This window comes from Megascapheus bottae, chromosome 7 (assembly GCF_031878675.1).
Source record: "Megascapheus bottae isolate mThoBot1 chromosome 7, mThoBot2.hap1, whole genome shotgun sequence".
In the NCBI taxonomy this organism is placed as follows: Eukaryota; Metazoa; Chordata; class Mammalia; order Rodentia; family Geomyidae; genus Megascapheus; species Megascapheus bottae.
In genome coordinates, this window is record NC_143515.1 from 68,690,163 (window position 1) to 68,709,259 (window position 19,097).

The 19,097-nt window shown below is 36.9% G+C and overlaps 1 protein-coding gene across 1 annotated transcript in view; it reads left to right on the forward strand.

The window, feature by feature from the left end:
* Atad2b (ATPase family AAA domain containing 2B) overlaps positions 1 to 19,097 on the forward strand; it is a 128,943-nt gene that overhangs the window by 72,486 nt on the left and 37,360 nt on the right. The window contains exon 19 of the mRNA XM_090337380.1: positions 14,556 to 14,741. Coding sequence (XP_090193506.1) covers positions 14,556 to 14,741 — 186 coding nt within the window. The remainder of the gene's footprint in view (positions 1 to 14,555; positions 14,742 to 19,097) is intronic.

A 19,097-nucleotide genomic window follows, 5' to 3' on the forward strand; every position in this document is an offset into this window, starting at 1 on the left:
ACTGCATTTTTAAACATTTCATAATTCTAAGATATTTATCTTTTCTCACTATATAATGTAATATCATGCTATGGATTAATACTATAAAAATAATATATAATCAAATTATTGCCATTATATGATATATAGGCAGACAAGAACATCATAATAAGAATTGAATGATTTATAAAAAGCAGCTGATTTGATTGCAATGTTTCTTTTTTTAAAATATATTTTTTATTGTAATTAATAGAAGGGTTACATGATATTTGCCAGATAAATGGTGCCTTAATTCCCACACATTGATACCCTTTCACATGTCATGGTCCCCATTTCCCTTCCCCCCTCCCCCACCCCTCATCTTGTTTTCCCCGTTCCCTATCCAATTTCAGATAACCAAATACAAATATATCTGATATATCAGATAACAAAGTGAGATAGTGTAACAATATGAGATAACCAAGGGACAGTAGAAGTGATGAGAGATAACATAGTACCTTAAGAACAACAATGATTAATTATATGGCTTATGTTTACATCATATTTTAAATGACAAGTTTAACAAACAATTGTTCAAGGAGGAAATCTCTAATTACATTCTCTGGGACTTAGTCTTTAGAACTTAATCAAAATTAGGCTAACGGTTTGTATGTCATAGAAACATATCAGTTTATGAAATAAAACATTATGATTATAGAGTCATAGGGTTTTTTTTGTCTATATAGTTATGTTTGTATTTCCATTACCATGTCCATAGCTTTGGGTATGCAGTTATTGAGTCCTTGCTCTTGTACACTTTGGATTTAATAACCACATATTAAGGATATCATGTGTCTTTTGTTCCTTAGGTCTTGACTTGTCTCACTCAGTATGATTTACTCTAGATTCATCCACTTCCCTGCGAATGCCATTAATTTATCTTGCCTGTTGGCTATGTAGAATTCCATTGTGTATATATACCACATTTTCTGTATCCATTCATCTGCAGTAGGGCATCTGGGTTGTTTCCATCACCTGGCTATTGTGAATAGTGCAGAGATGAACATAGCTGAGCAGGTGTCTTTATAATATCCTGGGGCACGCTGTTCAGGATAGATGCCCAGAAGTGGTATGGCGGGATCATAGGGAAGGTCTATTTTCAGTTCTTTAAGAAACCTCCACACTGCTTTCCAGAGTGGCTGAACTAGTTTACAATCCCACCAGCAGTGCAGTAGGGTTCCTTTTTCTCCACAACCCCGCCAGCAACTGTCATTGTCTGAGTTCAAGATCTTGGCCATTCTTGTTGGGGTAAAGTGGTATCTTAGGGTTGTTTTTATTTGCATTTCCTTTATGACCATAGATGATGAACATTTTCTCATATGCTTTTCTGCCATTTTAATCTCTTCTTCTGATAGGTCTCTCTTTAGTTCCCTAGCCCATTTTTATTGGCTGTTTTAAAGTGTGATCTTTAGATCTCAGCCCTCTGAGATCTACAGATCTGATTACAGATGTGAGACACATCTGTAGTGTCTAGTTAATGTCTCTTTCATTAAAGTTAATGAATATAACATTCTTTGCTGTTATTTCATTATTTATTTATTTTTTTATTGTAATTAATAAAAGGGTTACATGATATTTGCCAGATAGAAGGTGCATTAATTCACATACATTGATACCCTTTCACATGTCTTGGTACCCATTACCCTCCCCCCCACCTCCCCACCCGTCTTGGTTTTCCCCCCTTCCCTATCAAATTTCAAATAACCAAATACAAATAAATTCAATATATCAGATAACAAAGTGAGATACTGTAACAATATGAGATAACCAAGGGACAGCAAAGGAGATGAGAGACAACATAGTACATTAAGGACAACAATCATTCGTTATATGGCTTTTGTTTCAATATCCTGGAGGTCCTTTCAATTAGCTTCATACTGTATGGCCTTATATATCAAGATTTTGCTCTATTGCAGATCTCTGCTAGTAGAGCCCAAGGTTTCTACTGATTATGACGAATGAGGGAAACCATTGAGCCTAAGTTCCTTTGAGTCTGGCTTACTTCACTTAATATGATTTTTTCTAAGTCTTTCCATTTCCTAACAAATGGGGCGATGTCGTTTTTTCTGAGAGCAGCATGGAATTCCATTGTGTACAAATACCACAATTGTTGATCCACTCACCAACTGAGGGACATCTAGGTTGGTTCCATATCTTTGCTATGGTGAATAGTGCTGCAATGAACATTGTTGTGCTAGTGGATTTAGTATGCCCTTGTTTCTGGATGATTGGGTAAATGCCAAGTAGTGGAATTGCTGGGTCATAGGGGAGTTCTACATTTAAAGTCTTTGGCCCATTTTTTAATGGGATGGTTGTTACTTTGGAGATTACTTTTGGAGTGATTCAATTTTTTGAGTTGTAGATATATTTTAGATATGAGGCCTTTGTCCGTTGTTTGGTTGGTGAAGATCTTCTCCCACTCTGTAGGCTTCCTAATTAATTTACTAGCTATATCCTTTGCCATACAAAAGCTCCGCAGTTTAATGCAGTCCCACTTATCCAGCCTTTCTCTGATTTGTTGTGATTCTTGATCTTTATTAAGAAAGTTTCGACCTGTGCCAAGGAGGCCTAGTGTATCTCCTATTATTATTTATAAAGTCCATGTAGAGCTTTCTTGCTAAAAATCCATGACCTGAATTATTATTTTGCGACCAGTTTCATATAGTCATATATTCTGGGAATGTTGATTTTATATATATTTTTCCATTTTTAGATGAGATCAAATTATTGTCAGTTTTTACAAGTGAGATAATTATCAGTATCATATAAAAATAAATCCAAGTAATCTATTAGGAAAGTATAAATTGTTAAAATTGATCCCAGAAAAGCGTATCTATATGAACACTAAGTGTAGAAGAAGAAATTAGGTAAATATCATAAAAGCACTGAACCTAGAAAATTTTAAAGGTGTATTATCTTAATTTGATGCTAAACTCTTCAAGGAAAAGAGGAAAGCTATGAGAATGATTAAAAAACAAAACAAAACAAAAAACAAAAAAAAACAAACTGTACTACCAAACCTTTCAAAGAAATACAAAGAAAAGGGACCGGGAGTTTAGCCTAGTGGTAGAGTGCTTGCCTAGCGTGCACAAAGACCCAGGTTCAATTCCTCAGCACCACATACATAGAAATAAGTCAGAAATGGTGCTGAGGCTCAAATGGTAGAGCTCTACCCTTGAGAAAGTCCAAGAACAGTGCTCAGGTCCTGAGCTCAAGCCCAGGACTGGCAAAAAGAAAAAAAAAAGAAAAAGAAATACAAAGAAAACTGTGGGCCAATCTTAAATAGACAATGGTCATAAAACATATTACATATGAAATCCAGTAGCAAAAGGGAATGTACCATGATTAAGTGTTAAAAGATTGGTCAGTACATTGACGGGTATAAATATTGGAGAAGAATGAATTAAAGCTAAAAATATTTGCTTGTGATATGACTATGTAACTGAAAATTTTAGATGTCAACTGAAAGTTACTTAGATTGAAAAAGTTCTCTGATAGTAGGCACTTTCATAGTTAATGTTCTAAAATTGGTGATTTCTTATATTCAAATTATAAGCAGTTAGAAATATAATAGAGAGCCAGAAATGTAGCCTAGTGGTCTAGTGCTCGCCTAGCATGCACAAAACCCTAGGTTCAATTTCTTGGTACCACATATACAGAAAAAGCCGGAAGTGGCACTGTGGCCCAAGTAGCAGAGCATTGGCCTTGAGGAAAAAGTGTTCAATGACAATGCTGCGGCCCTGAGTTCAAGTCCCAGGACTGGCAAAAAAGAAAAAGAAATAGGAGAGGTTATTTTTAAATAACAACTAAGTTTGCCTGGAAATCAACTTTATAACCAGGTTCTACAGGAAGAGAAATAAAATTCAAAGCTAGGCGTGGTGGCTCAAGCCTAATCCCAGCTACTTGGGAGTCAGAGATCAAGTGCATCACTGTTCATGGCCAACTGGGCATAAAGTTAATCAAGATTCTGCTCCAGTGAACAAGCTAGACATGTGGATCATGCTTATAATCCCAGCTATATAAGAGGCAGAAGTAGGAGGGTATTTATTGCTCTAAGATTGGTTCAGTTCATATGGAACTAAATTCTATGAAATGAAGGTACTGATACTTAACATGGAATTGTGATAATTAAAATAAGCACATCAAACAGATTTGGCATACAGTGCTCAACACATGTTGGTTTTAATTCTGTTTATATCACTATTACTGCAACTACTGGTAAGGCTAGAGTGGGAAAGCTGTGAGTTTTTTTTCTTCAAATTAATGTATAAATTAAATGTAGTCAAATTTATAATTCCTTTAAAATTTAGGGAAAGAAATGAATTGATTATGTGTTTCCTCTAGATAATAAATGTGAGAATAGCAACAATGATGCCAATATTTTCTATCCTCAAGATAGTACAGATGGGTAATTTATTAAGTGGACTTGAAAAACTGACTAGGGAAAATAGAAAACTAAGTAGCATTACATTTTTTACACTTTTCTATTTGCCTAAGCCAATTCTAGATGATACTGTTCTGGATGAGACCGTTAAAGTTCTAGAAGAATTCACAAGACCTGTGTGTCATCTTGTACATCAAAAATAATTTCTTAGCAGTGTATCAGAGCTAGAGGAATAATTAAGGAATTTTAATAAATTTCACATGGCAAGAAGTATTATTTAAATAAAATTAATTGATACAGACAAAAAAATTGATTATGACTAAAGTACAATTTTTATTTAGAAAAACAAGCATGAAATAAGCAAAACAAAAAAGCAACAATTGAATATAAAGTTGGCAAAAAATAGGCTAAAGATCATGAAGTTTCAGGTGGCCTAGGCTACAGTGTGCAATCTTGTCTCAAAAGATAAAGCAAAACAGAAGCATGCTATGTGTGGAAGAAGGGAAGGAGAAGCCACGAATAAAACTTAGAAAAGAAGTTCACTCTCATTATCCCCTAACCACTTTAAGAAGTTTCAGTAGTATATCATGGTTCAGGCCACCTAAACGTACATGCTATTTTGCTATTGCAAAAATAAAGGGCAGAAGGGCTGGGGGAATGGCTCAAGAGATAAGAGCATAAAGCCCCCATTTCAGCTCCCAGAGTGTGTATGTGCACGCGCACACGCGCACGCGCGCGCGCACACACACAGTTTACCTTCTCTTAAGATAAACTACCAGGCTTGTTTAAAACAATAACAACAAAACCCAGAGCCTGCATGAGTGGCTCAAGCCTGTAATCCTAGCTCCTCTGGAGGGTGAGGTCTGAGGATCAAGGTTCTAAGCCAGCCCAGTAGAAAAAAAAATCTATAAGATTCTTATCTCCAATAAAATAACAGAAAAGCCAGAAGTGGAGCTGTGACTCAAGTAGTAACATGTTTACCTTGAGCAGAAAATCTCAGGGATAGTACCCAAGCTCGGAATTCAAGTCCCAGGATGAGCACCAAAAACAAACAGCAACAAACCCTCAAATTTAATCATGCCAGTGTTGGAGATGAAGGTTGCTTATAAAATCACTCTGAAAGAGCTGGATGTGATGGTGCTTTAGTTCAACTTTGGAGGATGAGGCAAAAGGATATCTTGAACCCAATGGTACAGAACTAACCTGGGCAATCTACTGAGATCTGGTTTCTGTCCCTCTCGTTGCTTAAAATGTCACATTGAAAGAGACGTTTTCAAAGTGAGCCTACATCTATGGTTGTTCCTTGCAGTATGTATTTATTAACACATTAGTAGTAGTTCAATGTTAGTCAAATATGTGTAAGAAATAAAGATTGTGGTGTAGTCTCCTTTTCCCTTCTCCTCTTCCCTCTTTTAGCTTCCCTTCACTCCCTTTCCCTCCTTCAACCACCTGTGAACTTTCTGCTCAGACTGGCCTCAATCTATGGTCATTTCTATTTCTGTCTCCTAGGTAGCTAGAATGAACAGATGTAAGTGACTGATAGATACTTGGTTGATATCAGCAGTATTTTACTTTGTGATTCTACTTCTCAAATGTAACTAACTGTGACATTCAGTATTATTTTTATTGTTGGTTTAGAAATAAGGAAGTGATAAGTTAGATATAATTAATTATTTATGGTTTGTTAAAAGCTTTGTAGCGTGTGTTCTGGAGGATGTTATGAACAATTTCAAATAGTGAAAGGCATTATTTATTAGCATACATTAATTGTACAAGGGAGGTTCTGTTGTTATTTTTCCACACATGCATACTATATGACAATCATATCCCCAACATTTTCAATAGGTCTCATTGTTAAACTGCTTTGGCCATATTCATCTTTCTTAAGCCCACCTTCCTGTTAAGTTCTCCCTATTCCAGTGGCATGTACCAACTTCAATGGAGCCTGCCCCACTTTGCTGCCATTCATTTTTCCACATTTCTACTGTGTATTAATTGCACCAAAAGGCTTCGCCATCATACATTAGATGGGCATATTCCGAACCTTGCTTTGAAAAGCTTACCCACTACTTTATGCTTCCCCTTGTTGATTGGCAGCTTTCATTGAGTCTCTTATGGTGACTTTATATATTGAAGTTCATATTGATTTATATTCCTTTAATATTTACTCAGTAGTAGTATGGTGTTAGTTCTTTTTTCTAAAGGAACTTCCATGTTGATTTCCATTGTGATTTTTCTTAAATAATATTGCTTCTCAAAATGGGAAATCATGCCTACATATATGAAAGGTCTGTTAGATAAGTAACAATTCTTTGATCCTTCCTATCTCCCCCTAAACTTCTGATTTTAGACAGGTCTTCAAATAACCTCATATTCTCAGTACTATACATAAGAGTTGAAGGTAAAGCCTACAAGGACGGTGAAAAAAGAAAAGAAAAAGGATAGAAGACACTAAAACATGAACCCCAAGAGAAAGAAAACTAGTCTGAGATGCTGCACATAAAATTAATGGTACTCAATATATATCTTAAGACAAATCAAAAATCTTAAAAGATTACACATTAATTCCTCTGATGATAATGCTCTCTAATTCCTTAAAACATCTTCCTGGCATCCCATTAAAGCTTGGGAATAAAATGCTAAGTATTTTCCTGACTTCTAAATAGCCTGTTAGATGAAAAATAAAATTCAATAGAAGCAACTAAGAAAAAAACTTATGTTAATCTTAAACATAAAAAATTGACATCTAGATAGGAACTAAAAAAATTCATATCTAAAAGTAAGAAGGAGAACAAGGCAGTATTTTCATGATGAGATATTTAACATACTAAGAGATCCACAGAAGGCCACAAATAGTGATTAAAAGGTACTACCAAATGGAGCCAACAATATACTAGAATAATGAGTAAATAAGCCAGAAAAAGTAAATGAACTTCTAAGTAACTCTTAGTTTGGACCCCACAATTACTGGCACAACACTTGGCATTCACAACCCACTGGTTAAACCTTTGGATACTTCAAGTGCCTGTTACAGGGAAGATCTGAAGTTGTTTTTTCCTCTTCAGCTTTTTTTTTCTCAGTCATGGGGATTGAACTCTGGGCCTGGGCACTGTCCCTGAGCTCTTCAGCTCAAAGCTACTGCTCTACCTCTTGAGCCACAGTGCCACTGCCAGTTTTCTGGTGGCTAATTGGAGATAGGAGTCTCTCCTATCTCCTATCCTCAGATCTCAGCCCACTGAGTAGCTAGGGTTACAGGCATGAGCCATCAGTGCCTGGCTCTGTCTTTTTCTCTGTAGGTGGTACTGAGGAATTGAACTCAGGGCTGCATACATGCTAGGTAAGCACTCTACCTCTAAGCCATATTCCTAGTCCCTTTACTTATTTTTTGATCCACTTGGAAGAGTTAATTTCATGTTTATTGTAAAGGTGATGTACAGAGGGGTTATAGTTACATAAGTCAGGTAATGAGTAGTTTTTTTGTTGTTGGTTGTGGGGCTTAAATTGTGGGCCTGGGTGTTTACCCTTAGCTCTTCAGTTAAAGGCTAGATAGAGCTCTACTACTTGAGCCACAGTGCCATTTCCAGTTTTCTGGTAGTTATTGGACATGAGTTTCACAGGTAATTTAATGCCAGAACTGACTGAACTGCAGCCCTCAGATCTCAGCCTTCTGAGTAGCTAGGATTACAGGCATGAGTCACCAGTGCCTGGCAGTACATTTCTTTTTGAACAGTGTCACCTCTTCCCTTGTTTCCTTCTAGTTTTTTTTTTTTTCCCTCCCGACCTCCTTCCCTCACAAGTTGCATATAGTTCATTTTCAATATAGTGTCTAGTGAGTATCACTGCTTCATTAGTTCACCCTTTGCCTCGCCATTTTTGTACAGAAAGAGAAGTAAGGGTTAATATTGGAGTCTCCTGCTAGTGGGTAACTGGTTTTCGTAGCACCATTTGTTGAAGAGGCTGTCCTTTTCCAGTGTATGCTTTTGGATCCTGAGGAAAATTAGAAGACTGTAGATATTTGTTTTAAGAATCGTTTCATTAGCATATATTGTACAACGGTTTGTTTTATTGTGACATATACTTAAATACATACAGTGTATCCCAATCAAGCTCGCTCATACTGTCTATCTCTTCCCACCCCCACCCCACCCCTGATTTTTTTTTTTTTGTGCCAGGCCTGGGCTTGAGCTCAGGGCCTGAGCACTGTCCTTGGACTTTCTCAAGACTAGTGCTCTACCACTTGAGCCCCAACACCGCTTACGGCTTTTTTTTCTATGTATGTGGTACCGAGGAATCGAACCTGGGTCTTCATGCATGCTAGGCAAGCACTTTAACCACTAGGCCAAACTCCCGGCCCCACCACCCCCAATTTTTATTTTTTATTTTTATTGTAAAGATGATGAACCAGGGAATGGGGTACATTTGCATATATAATTTAAAAAATCTTTATTGTAAAGGTGATGAAACAGGGAATGAGTTACATTTACATACCTAAGGTAATGAGTACATTTCTTTTTAAACACTGTTACCCTCTTCCTCATTGTTGCATTAGTTCATCCTTTGTCCTGCTGTTTCTGTAATTCCCTTTCCTTTCCAAAGATCAGACAGAGGGTATGGAAAACTAAAACAGAAAAAAAGAGGAAATAATTGCATACAGGACATAACAACAATCTCTTGTTTCTAATATTTGGTATTCATGTTGATATGCTTCATTATACACTTAGCAATTGGGCTATTCAGATACCCTGTTAAGAATATCATAAACATAATCTAGTTATTACAAGTGAGGGAAATCAAGCAACCTACTTTTCTTTGGGCAGCCTGGCTTACTTTGCTTAATATAATTTTTTTTGACATCTTTCCATTTCCTTATGAATGAGGCAATGTCATTCTTTCTCATGGAAGCATAGAACTCCATTGTGTATATATACCACATCTTCTTGATCTATTCATCCACTAAGGGATATCTGGGTTGGTTCCATAGATATGGTAAATAATGCCTCAGTGAATGTGATTGTGCTAAAGAGAGACTTCTCTGAAGAGGAAATAAGAATGACCAATATATACACGAAGAAATAGTCAACATTTCTGGACATAAAGGAAATGCAAATCAAAACAACATGAGATTCCACCTTATCCCAGTTAGAATGACCATTGTCAAGAAATCTAAACAATAGATGGTAGAGAAATGTGGGAAAAAGGGAAAAACTAACACACTGATAGTGGGAGTGCAAACTTAACTCCTCTGGAAAGCAGTATGGAGGTTCCTTAAAGCTCCCTTATGACCCAGTAGTCCTACTCCTGGGCATTTACCGAACTGACCACAAACAAGTGTATACTAAAGCTACCAGCAGAACCGTGTTCATTGCAGCATTATTTACCTCCCCTCTTCTGAAAACTATTTCAACAGGTTTCATTGTTCTGTTTTTTTTTGGGGGGGGGGTTGTTTTTGTCAGTTGTGTGGCTTGAACTCTGATTGTTTTGTTTTCATGTATCAGTATAGTCTGTTTTTATTTTCCTGTGATTGTTTGCTCCTTCCACTTTTTTCTTTTTAAATCATGTGTTATTTGTACAAAGAGCCGTACTTCTGGCCCTACTTTTTGCTGTTTTTTTTTGGAGATGGTATCTTTTGAACTTTTCTGTTTGAGGTGACCACTAGTGCTCAGATTCATTGTTATTAGCTTAAAAAATGCACTGGGCTGTAGCTGTAGCTACAGTAGTAGAACATTTACTTAGTTTGTATAAGGCTCTACATTTGATAACTGGGAGGGAAGGAAGGAGGGACTGGAGGGAAGGATGAGGAAGAGTAAGAGAAAGGAAGGAAGGAAGGAAGGAGAAAGAAAAGAGGAGCCCCTTAAATCTACAAAGAAGAACTTTGTGTGTTTGCTGATGGGGATTAACCCAGGGCCTGCCACTAGATAGACTACATAAGTGCTTTACCACTGAGCTATATTGTCAGCCTTCAAACATTTAAATTTTGGTGGCTAAAGTAGTGACTTCGAAATTTAGCTTTTGAGATGATTGGAACTCTTGTAAACACAAGTACAGTTTATATTTTTAAATGTCTTTAGTATCATGCCAAAAAAACTTGTGATTTTTTTTTCTAAAACAATTTAAACCAGTTAGTTAACTGTGATTCAGTGATATGTGGACCAAGAAAGAGGCCAGAAGAAAATGGAGTATATGGTTCAAATGAACTGTTCACAGACATTAGGGTTTGTTTTACTTATGCAAGAGTGCTGGTCATGTCAAAGGTATTTTGAAACGGTTGGTTCAGTAATTTGGCCTACTGTCTTTTTTTCTCTATGACAGTTTTTCTGTTTTCTACTACACCTTGCACATCCACCAATCCAAGACACCCTATAGGTGAGTATTTTTCTAGTTCTCAAATGGCACCAACTTGATCCCCAGCCAGTTGCTGCTTCATTAAAACTAGGCTATTTTTATACTCTGAATTAATGCTTATTTGTTTTTACAGAACATATTTTATTCCACAACTTTAATACCAGCAAATTGCTAAACAGCTGTTTTTATCTTGCAAGCCCCCTCACAAATTTCACAATAAGATTAAACTTTTTCCTCTAATATTTAAGAAGTTTAAAATTCTGATCTCACTGTTAGTTTTTTGAATTTTCAGAACAAAAACTGCAACACATTGGTTAGGAAAAAAATTTTTTTAATGACCTTTAGTTATACAGGATATGATTTTATTGTTACATTTCTACATAGTCTTATACAGTGTTTAACATTCTGAAATATAATACAACACATTAATAAGAAAATTACTTTAGTACTATTTAATAATTTTTCTGGAAAATAAGCTTGATTCTCTGTAAAACTTAGGAGAAAAACTACAAGAACATTCCTTGAACATTAGTTTCTTGTAGAGTTTGAATTCTGAAATTGTCTAATTATACTTTGGATCAGAAAGGCTTACAAAGCTTTTTTGCTTTTCTATAATTGTGTTGTCTGATTTTTTTTCTCTAAGCATTTTTTTTTGGTCGGTCATGGGGCTTGAACTCTGAACCTGGGCACTGTCCTGAGCTCTTCAGCTCAAGGCTACTGCTCTACCCCTTGAGTCACAGCGCCACTTGATGTTTTCTGGTGGTTAATTGGAGATAAGATGGACTTTCATGCTGGGATAGCTGGCTTTGAAATGCAATCTGTAGATGTCAGCCTTCTGAGTTGCTAGACATGAGCCATCAACTCCCAGCTTCTCTAAGTTTTTAAAATATAATTTTAAAAATCTATCAAGAAAATAATATTTTCTTAAATGCTTTGGAAATAACAGACAATCCATTCAACTGGTTATAGTTTAAAAAGGTATAGAAATACCTTCCCCATCTCTTGTATAGCTAGTTCAGTTTTGCCATACAGTCAAAAGCACGGGCAGCACTGCATTAGTTAGTGTCCAACTCTGCAAAATTCTGATAAACTTCCTCTCTGATTCTTGGTAATGGCTCAACATGTATTTAGGGAAAATTAACTACAGGTACTAGGAATGAAAGATAAAACTGATTTTTTAGAAAAAGGCTCATTTTTCTCATTTTCTTTTCTCTAATATACAACCATGCAAGTTACTGCATGCCTGAATTTGGTGGCTTGTCAATAAGCTGTAAATATTTTATTTTTTTTAAACTGTGATTTCCTTTTCTTCCTGTTGGCTCTAAGTTTACTAGCACCAAGTAGAAATTAGAAAGTGACATCAGAAGTTGGTCACTGTCTGATTTAGGTGGCCTGTTTTAAAATACATACATACATACATATATATTTTATTTTTTATTTTTACTTTTGCCATTCCTGGGGCTTGAACTCATGGCCCAGGCACTGTCCTTGATGTATATTTAAACAAATTCCTCAGTTGCTTTTTTGCTTCAGTGTGATTGCTTAACTTTTTTGTCCATATTGATGCTTATTTTTCTGTTATGAATTTTCTATAAGAATTTTGGGGAAGAAAAAATAATCCTTGGATTTCCATGATTCAGGATAAGGGGGTGTGTCTTTGCAGAAAAGGTCAAAATTTGAGAGTCCTGAAGGAGTTGTATTCTACAACTGTTCTGGATTGGTGGATCGGCAAATGTTAAGGAAGGGAAGGACCAAGTATTTCTTTTGATGTGAGTGATAATAACATCTGAATTCCAATATAGGGTGAATTTTCATCTGAATCTCTTTCAGCTGGTTTATAATTGAATTGACAATGCATTTTATTTTACACAGCAGGCCTAAAGCGATATAAAATACTATTTAATAATTCATGCAATTGATAAGCTTCCTCATTGAAGAAAATTAACTCTTGATATTTAGGAAAGCTTTTGTGCAGTTCTAATCCTTTTTTTTTTTTTTTTTTTTTTTTGCCAGTCTTGGGCTTTAGCTCAGGGCCTGAGCACTGTCCTTGGACTTTCTCAAGGCTAGGGCTTCTACCACTTGAGCCTCAGCACCACTTCCAGCTTTTTTCTATGCATGTGGTACCAAGGAATTGAACCCGGGTCTTCGTGCATGCTAGGCAAGCACTCTACCACTGGGCCAAACTCCCGGTCCCAATTGTAATCCTTTTTAATTTACACATGACAACCTCTTGTTGTGTGGCTCAGGGTGGCCTCAGACTCAAGACCCTCCTGCCTCAACCTCCCAAGCACATCCAGCTCCAGATCATACTGAACATCAGCTTCTTACTTCTTTTTTTTTTGTGGGTCATGGGGCTTGAACTCTGCCTCGGTGCTGTACCTGAGTTCTTTAGCTCAAGGCTACCATTCTACCCCTTGAGTTATAGAGCCACTTCCCCTTTTCTAGTGATTAATTGGAGATAAGAGACTTATGGTCTTTAGTGCTTGGGCTGGCTCTGAACCACAGTCCTCAGATCACCTGTATCTAGGATTACAGGCGTGATCCACCGAGCCCTGCTAGCTTCTTATTTCTGTTTCCCCATCCAGCTCCACAACATATTGAACTTTAGCTTCTTCTCTATTCCCATTATATAGGATAATTGGAATGTATATAAATAAGGGGAAGTGGGTTGAAATTTTTAGGAATAGAATTGTCAAATTAGATGGAAAAGGTCTGGTTGTATTTTTGCATTTATTTCTAAATATGATTTTTAAATTGAGAGATTGAATATTAATATGTAAGGATTTATTGATGCGCTATTGTGTTCCTGGCCTACACATAAAGAACAACAGTAAAACTCAACCTGGAACTTACTAGTATGACTTCCAACTAGATAGGATTCTTTTTAAAAAATGTGAAAAAATTTCATGTAGTGTTATCCGACAATGGAAATGTAGCAGAGCTTATTTGTTTATTGCTGTTTAGAGAAATAAGAATCTTTTGTGGCTGAAGAATGAATTTAATATAATTTTTAATTACTCCTAATTTATTTCTTAGTTACTGCTAATTTATTGCTCTTTAGAGAAATAAGAATATTTTGTAACTATTTCATGAAGGATTGAAGATGTGGGAAGATGTGAATGGATGTTTCAGCGAGTATCTCACTAATTCATCTTAGTTAAAATGTATATCTAGTTCATATTTTGAGTGACTTTAGGATTTGTACTAAATACATCAACTGTATGATTCATTCATTTCTTGAGTGAGGCTTACCAATAGCAAATGGATGATATAAGCTGGGTATCAGTGGCTCATACTTGTAATGGGATCTGAGGATCATGGTTCGAAGCCAGCCTGGGCAGGAAAGTCTGTGACACTTATCCCCAATAAACTACTCAGAAAAAGCCAGAAATGGCACTGTGGCTTAAGTGGTAAAGTGCTAGCCTTGAGCACAAAGAGGCTTGAGAACAGTTCCCAGGCCCTAAGTTTAAGCCCCTGCCCCCCCCCAAAGAAAAAGATGATATAGATATATATTTATCTATTTTCAGTGTATTACTAGTAGTACCTTGTTTTAGTATTTGTACATAAGTGGAACAATTTTTTACCTTTATAGTAACATTTTATATGTAAATATAAAATAGGAATAGGTAGACGGCAAAAAATTACTTACTTTGGTGGAGCAAGAATAAACAGAAACTATATGTAAGACATCATATCTTAAAGAACTTAAATTTTGGGCCTGAAACTTATGACAGTAATAGGCCTGATATATTTTATATTACTGGGAAAACTTTAGAATAATCAGAGTTTTAAATGATGGTTCTTTCCTTAGATATTTCGTGAAGCTCGAAGAACAGTACCCAGTATTGTTTACATGCCTCACATTGGTGATTGGTGGGAAGCTGTCAGTGAAACTGTGAGAGCAACTTTTCTGACATTGCTACAAGATATACCATCATTTTCACCTATATTTTTATTATCTACCTCTGAAACCATGTACAGTGAATTGCCTGAAGAGGTAAGAACTGATTATGCATTTTCCTTACATATTGTAAGTTGGGCACCTGATTAGTATCGTCAAGGTTCAATATATTTGTGTTGTGTGATTTATCTTCTTTTTGTATGAATGTGCAGGTCCTGTTGCTTGAATTCGGGGGTTAAGTACAGTCTCTTGAGCTTTTTCACTCAAGGTTAGTGCTCTACCACAGTGCCACTTCTAGTTTTTTGGTGGTTAATTGGAGATAAGAGTCTCATGCACTTTTGTGCCCAGGCTGGCTTTGAACCATGATCCTCAGATCTCAGCCTCCTGAGTAGCTAGGATTACAGGAGTGAGCCACTAGTGTCCAGCTAATATAAATCTCTTATGTGTCTATTCTTTGCAAAACACTGTACTGGAATGGTAAGGCTGAATTGCTTAAGGCAGGTCAATGCTATTTTCTTTATTCTTCTATCTACAGTGCTTCTACTACATTTTCTAGGTATATGTATTCAAACACAGACATACATGCACATGAATATTTTTGTCATAGTAAATCTTTTTGGGTAAGTGAATAAAATGGCATGAAAACAAACAAAAGGCAATCACTCCCATATAGAGATTATAGTTTAGAAGGAAGAAAAACACTGAAAAAATTAAAATACAATAATAAACAACTGTGCCCAGGCCCTGAGTTCAAATCCTAGGACCAAAAATCAATCAATCAATCAAGCAAGCAAGCAAGCAAAGCCACAGAATAGGAGAAAGATACCAGAAATATGTCACTTATGTGATAAGTGACTTACATCAATATGAAGAACTTTTTCAAGTTATCTTTAGCCAGGCTTGTAATCCTAGCTACTTGGGAGGTTGAGATCTTGAGACTCTTATCCCCAGTTAAGCTCTGTGGCTCAAGTGATGGAGCACTAACCTTGAGTTGAAGAGCTCAGGGACCACGCCCAGGCCAAGAGTTCCACTACTGACAACCCCCCCACCCCCCAAAAAAAGTTATCTTTAAAGAACTTAAAAAAAAAAAAAAGTTACGTTGGGGCCGGGATTTGGCCTAGTGGTGAAGTGCTTGCCTAGCATGCACGAAGACCCGGGTTCGATTCCTCCGCACCACATATGTAGAAAAAAGCCAGAAGTGGTGCTGTGGCTCAAGTGGTAGGGTTCTATCCTTGAGAAAGCCCAAGAACAGTGGTCAGGCCCTGAACTCAAGCCTAGGACTGGCAAATAAATAAATAAAATAAAAGGAAAACTTACCTTTAGGGGCTGGGAGTTTGGCCTAGTGGTAGAGTGGCTGCCTAGCAAGCACTAAGACCCTGGTTTGATTCCTTGGTGCCACATATATAGAGAAAGCCAGAAGTGGTGCTGTGGCTCAAGTGGTAGAGCTCTAACCTTGGGGAATGCCCAAGACAGTGTTAAGGCCCTGAATTCAAGCCTCAGGACTGGCAAAAAAAAAACCCCAAAACAAAACAACAACTAGGGCCGGGAGTTTGGCCTAGTGGTTAAAGTGCTTGCCTAGCATGCACGAAGACCCGGGTTCGATTCCTCGGTACCACATATATAGAAAAAAGCCAGAAGTGGTGCTGAGCCTCAAGTGGTAGAGCTCTAGCCTTGAGAAAGTCCAAGGACAGTGCTCAGGCCCTGAGCTCAAGCCCAGGACTGGCAAAAAAAAAAAAAAAAAAAAAACAACCAACTAAAAAACCCCACTCTAAATTGGTCACATGATAGTATAATTATGAGATGGTATAATAATTATGGGTCCTGAGCTCAAGCCCCAGGACTAGCAAAAAAAAAAAAAAAGTTACCTTTTAGTAGCTCTTTATATGAAGGGGTTTCAATTCAACAAATTGGCTTATACTGCATCATGGTCAAGGTCATCCATTTTCCTCCATCTTTCCCAATTCCATCCATACTGTTAAGTGGTTCCATTAAAATTCTAGTAAGGGGCTGGGAGTATGGCCTGGTGGTAGTGGCTGCCTACCATGCACAAAACACTGTTTTCATTCTCGGTCCCACATACACAGAAAAAAAAACAAAAAAAGCTTGAAGTAGGCTGGGATTTTTGTCTAGTGGTAGAGTGCTTGCCTAGCATGCACGAAGACCCAGGTTCAATTCCTCAGTACCACATACATAGAAAAAGCCGGAAATGGTCTGCGGCTCAAGTGGTAGAGCTCTAGCCTTGAGAAAGTCCAAGGACAGTGCTCAGGCCCTGAGCTCAAGCCCAGGACTGGCAAAAAAAAAAAAAAAAAAAAAAAAGCTGGAAGTGGCACTGTAGCTCAAGTGGTAGAGTACTAGCCTTGAGAAAGCCCAAGCATAGTGTCCAGGCCCTCAGTTCAAGCTACAGAACTGGCAAAAACAAAAACAAAAAACACAAGCAATAAAGATTCCATCAAATGATTTTTTTTTTATCAGTTGTGGGTGGGTACTATCCCTGAGCTCTTCAGCTCAAGGCTACCGCCCTACCCCTTGAGTCACAGTGTCACTTCTGGTTTTCTGATGGCTAATTGGAGGTAAGAATCTAATGCACTTTTGTGCCCAGGCTGGCTTTGAACTGTGATTCTCAGATCTCAGTCTCCTGAGCAGCTAGAATCATAGGCATGAGCCACCACACCCAGCATCAAATGATTTTTTTTTAATTTGCCAGTCCTGGGCCTTGAATTCGGGGCCTGAGCACTGTCCTTGGGCTTTCTCAAGGCAAGAGCTCTACCACTGGAACCACAGTACCATTTCCAGCCTTTTTTTTTTTTTTTCTATATATGTGGTACTGAGGAATTGAACCCCGGTCTTCATGCATGCTAGGCAAGCACTCTTATCACTAGGCCAAACTCCTGGCCCTCAAATGATTTTTTTTAAAACAGGATTTCAAGATTATGAAGTAGGGAAAAGCAGTTTTTAAATTCTTGTTATAAAGGTGATATACAGAGCCATTATATTTACAGAAATCAGGTAATGAGTACATTTCATTTTGGATGTTACACCTTCCCTCAAGGCAGCCTTTTAAAGAAATGATACTGGAAAAATTGAATGATCATGTGCAAAAAGAAAAAAAAGAGGTGGGCCTTATCTAACAAGGTATAAAAGATAGCTCACAATAGATCCAAGACCTAAACATAAAACCTAAAGTCTTAAGACTATTAGAAATAAACATACATGGCTTATGCCAGTAATCCTAGAAACTCAGGAAGTTGAGATCTGAGGATCACTGTTTATAGTCAGCCTGAGCAGGGCAGACTGTGAGACTTTAATCTCCAATTAACTATATGATCCAAACAAGGCAGCTTCTGTGTGTATACTCAAAATAATTCAAAGCAGTTAACTTGGGCAAGTATTTGTGTATATTGTTTATAGCAGTATTATATACAACATCAGAAGTGTGAACAGCTTCAATTTCTGTTGGCAAATGAATAAACAAATGTGGGATATATACACAATGGAAAATTTAAAGGAAGGGATTTTTGAGGGAGCTACAACCTGAGTAAATGTTAAAGACAGTATGCTAAGTGAAAGGACATGTCACGAAAGGACAGTTGCACTCCTGGGCCTATGTTCATATGTATATGAATGTTTATAGTAGTAATCATGATAGCTGAAAAAAAGGGAAAGAACCTATTCACCAGTTGGTGAATGACTAAACATAATGTAGGCGCCTACAGTGCAATACTATTTAGCAATAAATGGGATGAACTACTGGTACATACTATAACTTGAATCAACCAAGTTGGTTATGGTGAGTAAAACTATTATGCAAAAGACTATCATCCTCTGAAATTTCTAAAAGGAGAAAGTCGGTAGAGATGGAGGTGAACCAGTTTGGTTGAATTGAAATATGTGAGTATGAATGAGGACTCACTACAAATACAAAACTTTTGAAGGTAATAAAATGTTTTAAAATTTGTATATGAGAGTTATACAATGGTAAAAATTTACTAAAAGAAATCAGTTTTTTAAGGTTTAATGAGAAATACTAAAAAATATGCCTAATCATCTCAGTAAAATCCAGGAAGAAATTACCCAAAAAGCATCTGCTTGAGTAGAGCAGATGCTTATGTACTAGTGTGAAAGAGAATGTGATTTGTTCAGGGATCTTAAGAGACTTGCCTTGTGGCAATATGAAGTTTGGGACTAGGACCATCATAAGAGTAAGATTAGGAGTGAAGTTAGAGAAAAGCAATTGAATCTGCTAATAAAATGGTATTTCAACCTTTTGGTAATAACTTGGCAAGAGTATCAGTAGATTATGATACATTTATTGTTGAGATGGTTTTATAGATGGCTATAAATTAAACACAAGGTTGAAAATTGTCAGAATATTTAAAATTAAATGGTTTACTCCTTATGAATAGAATCATTATTTTTAGGGTATTTGAGTTCAACTGTTTTTTCAGTACTCAG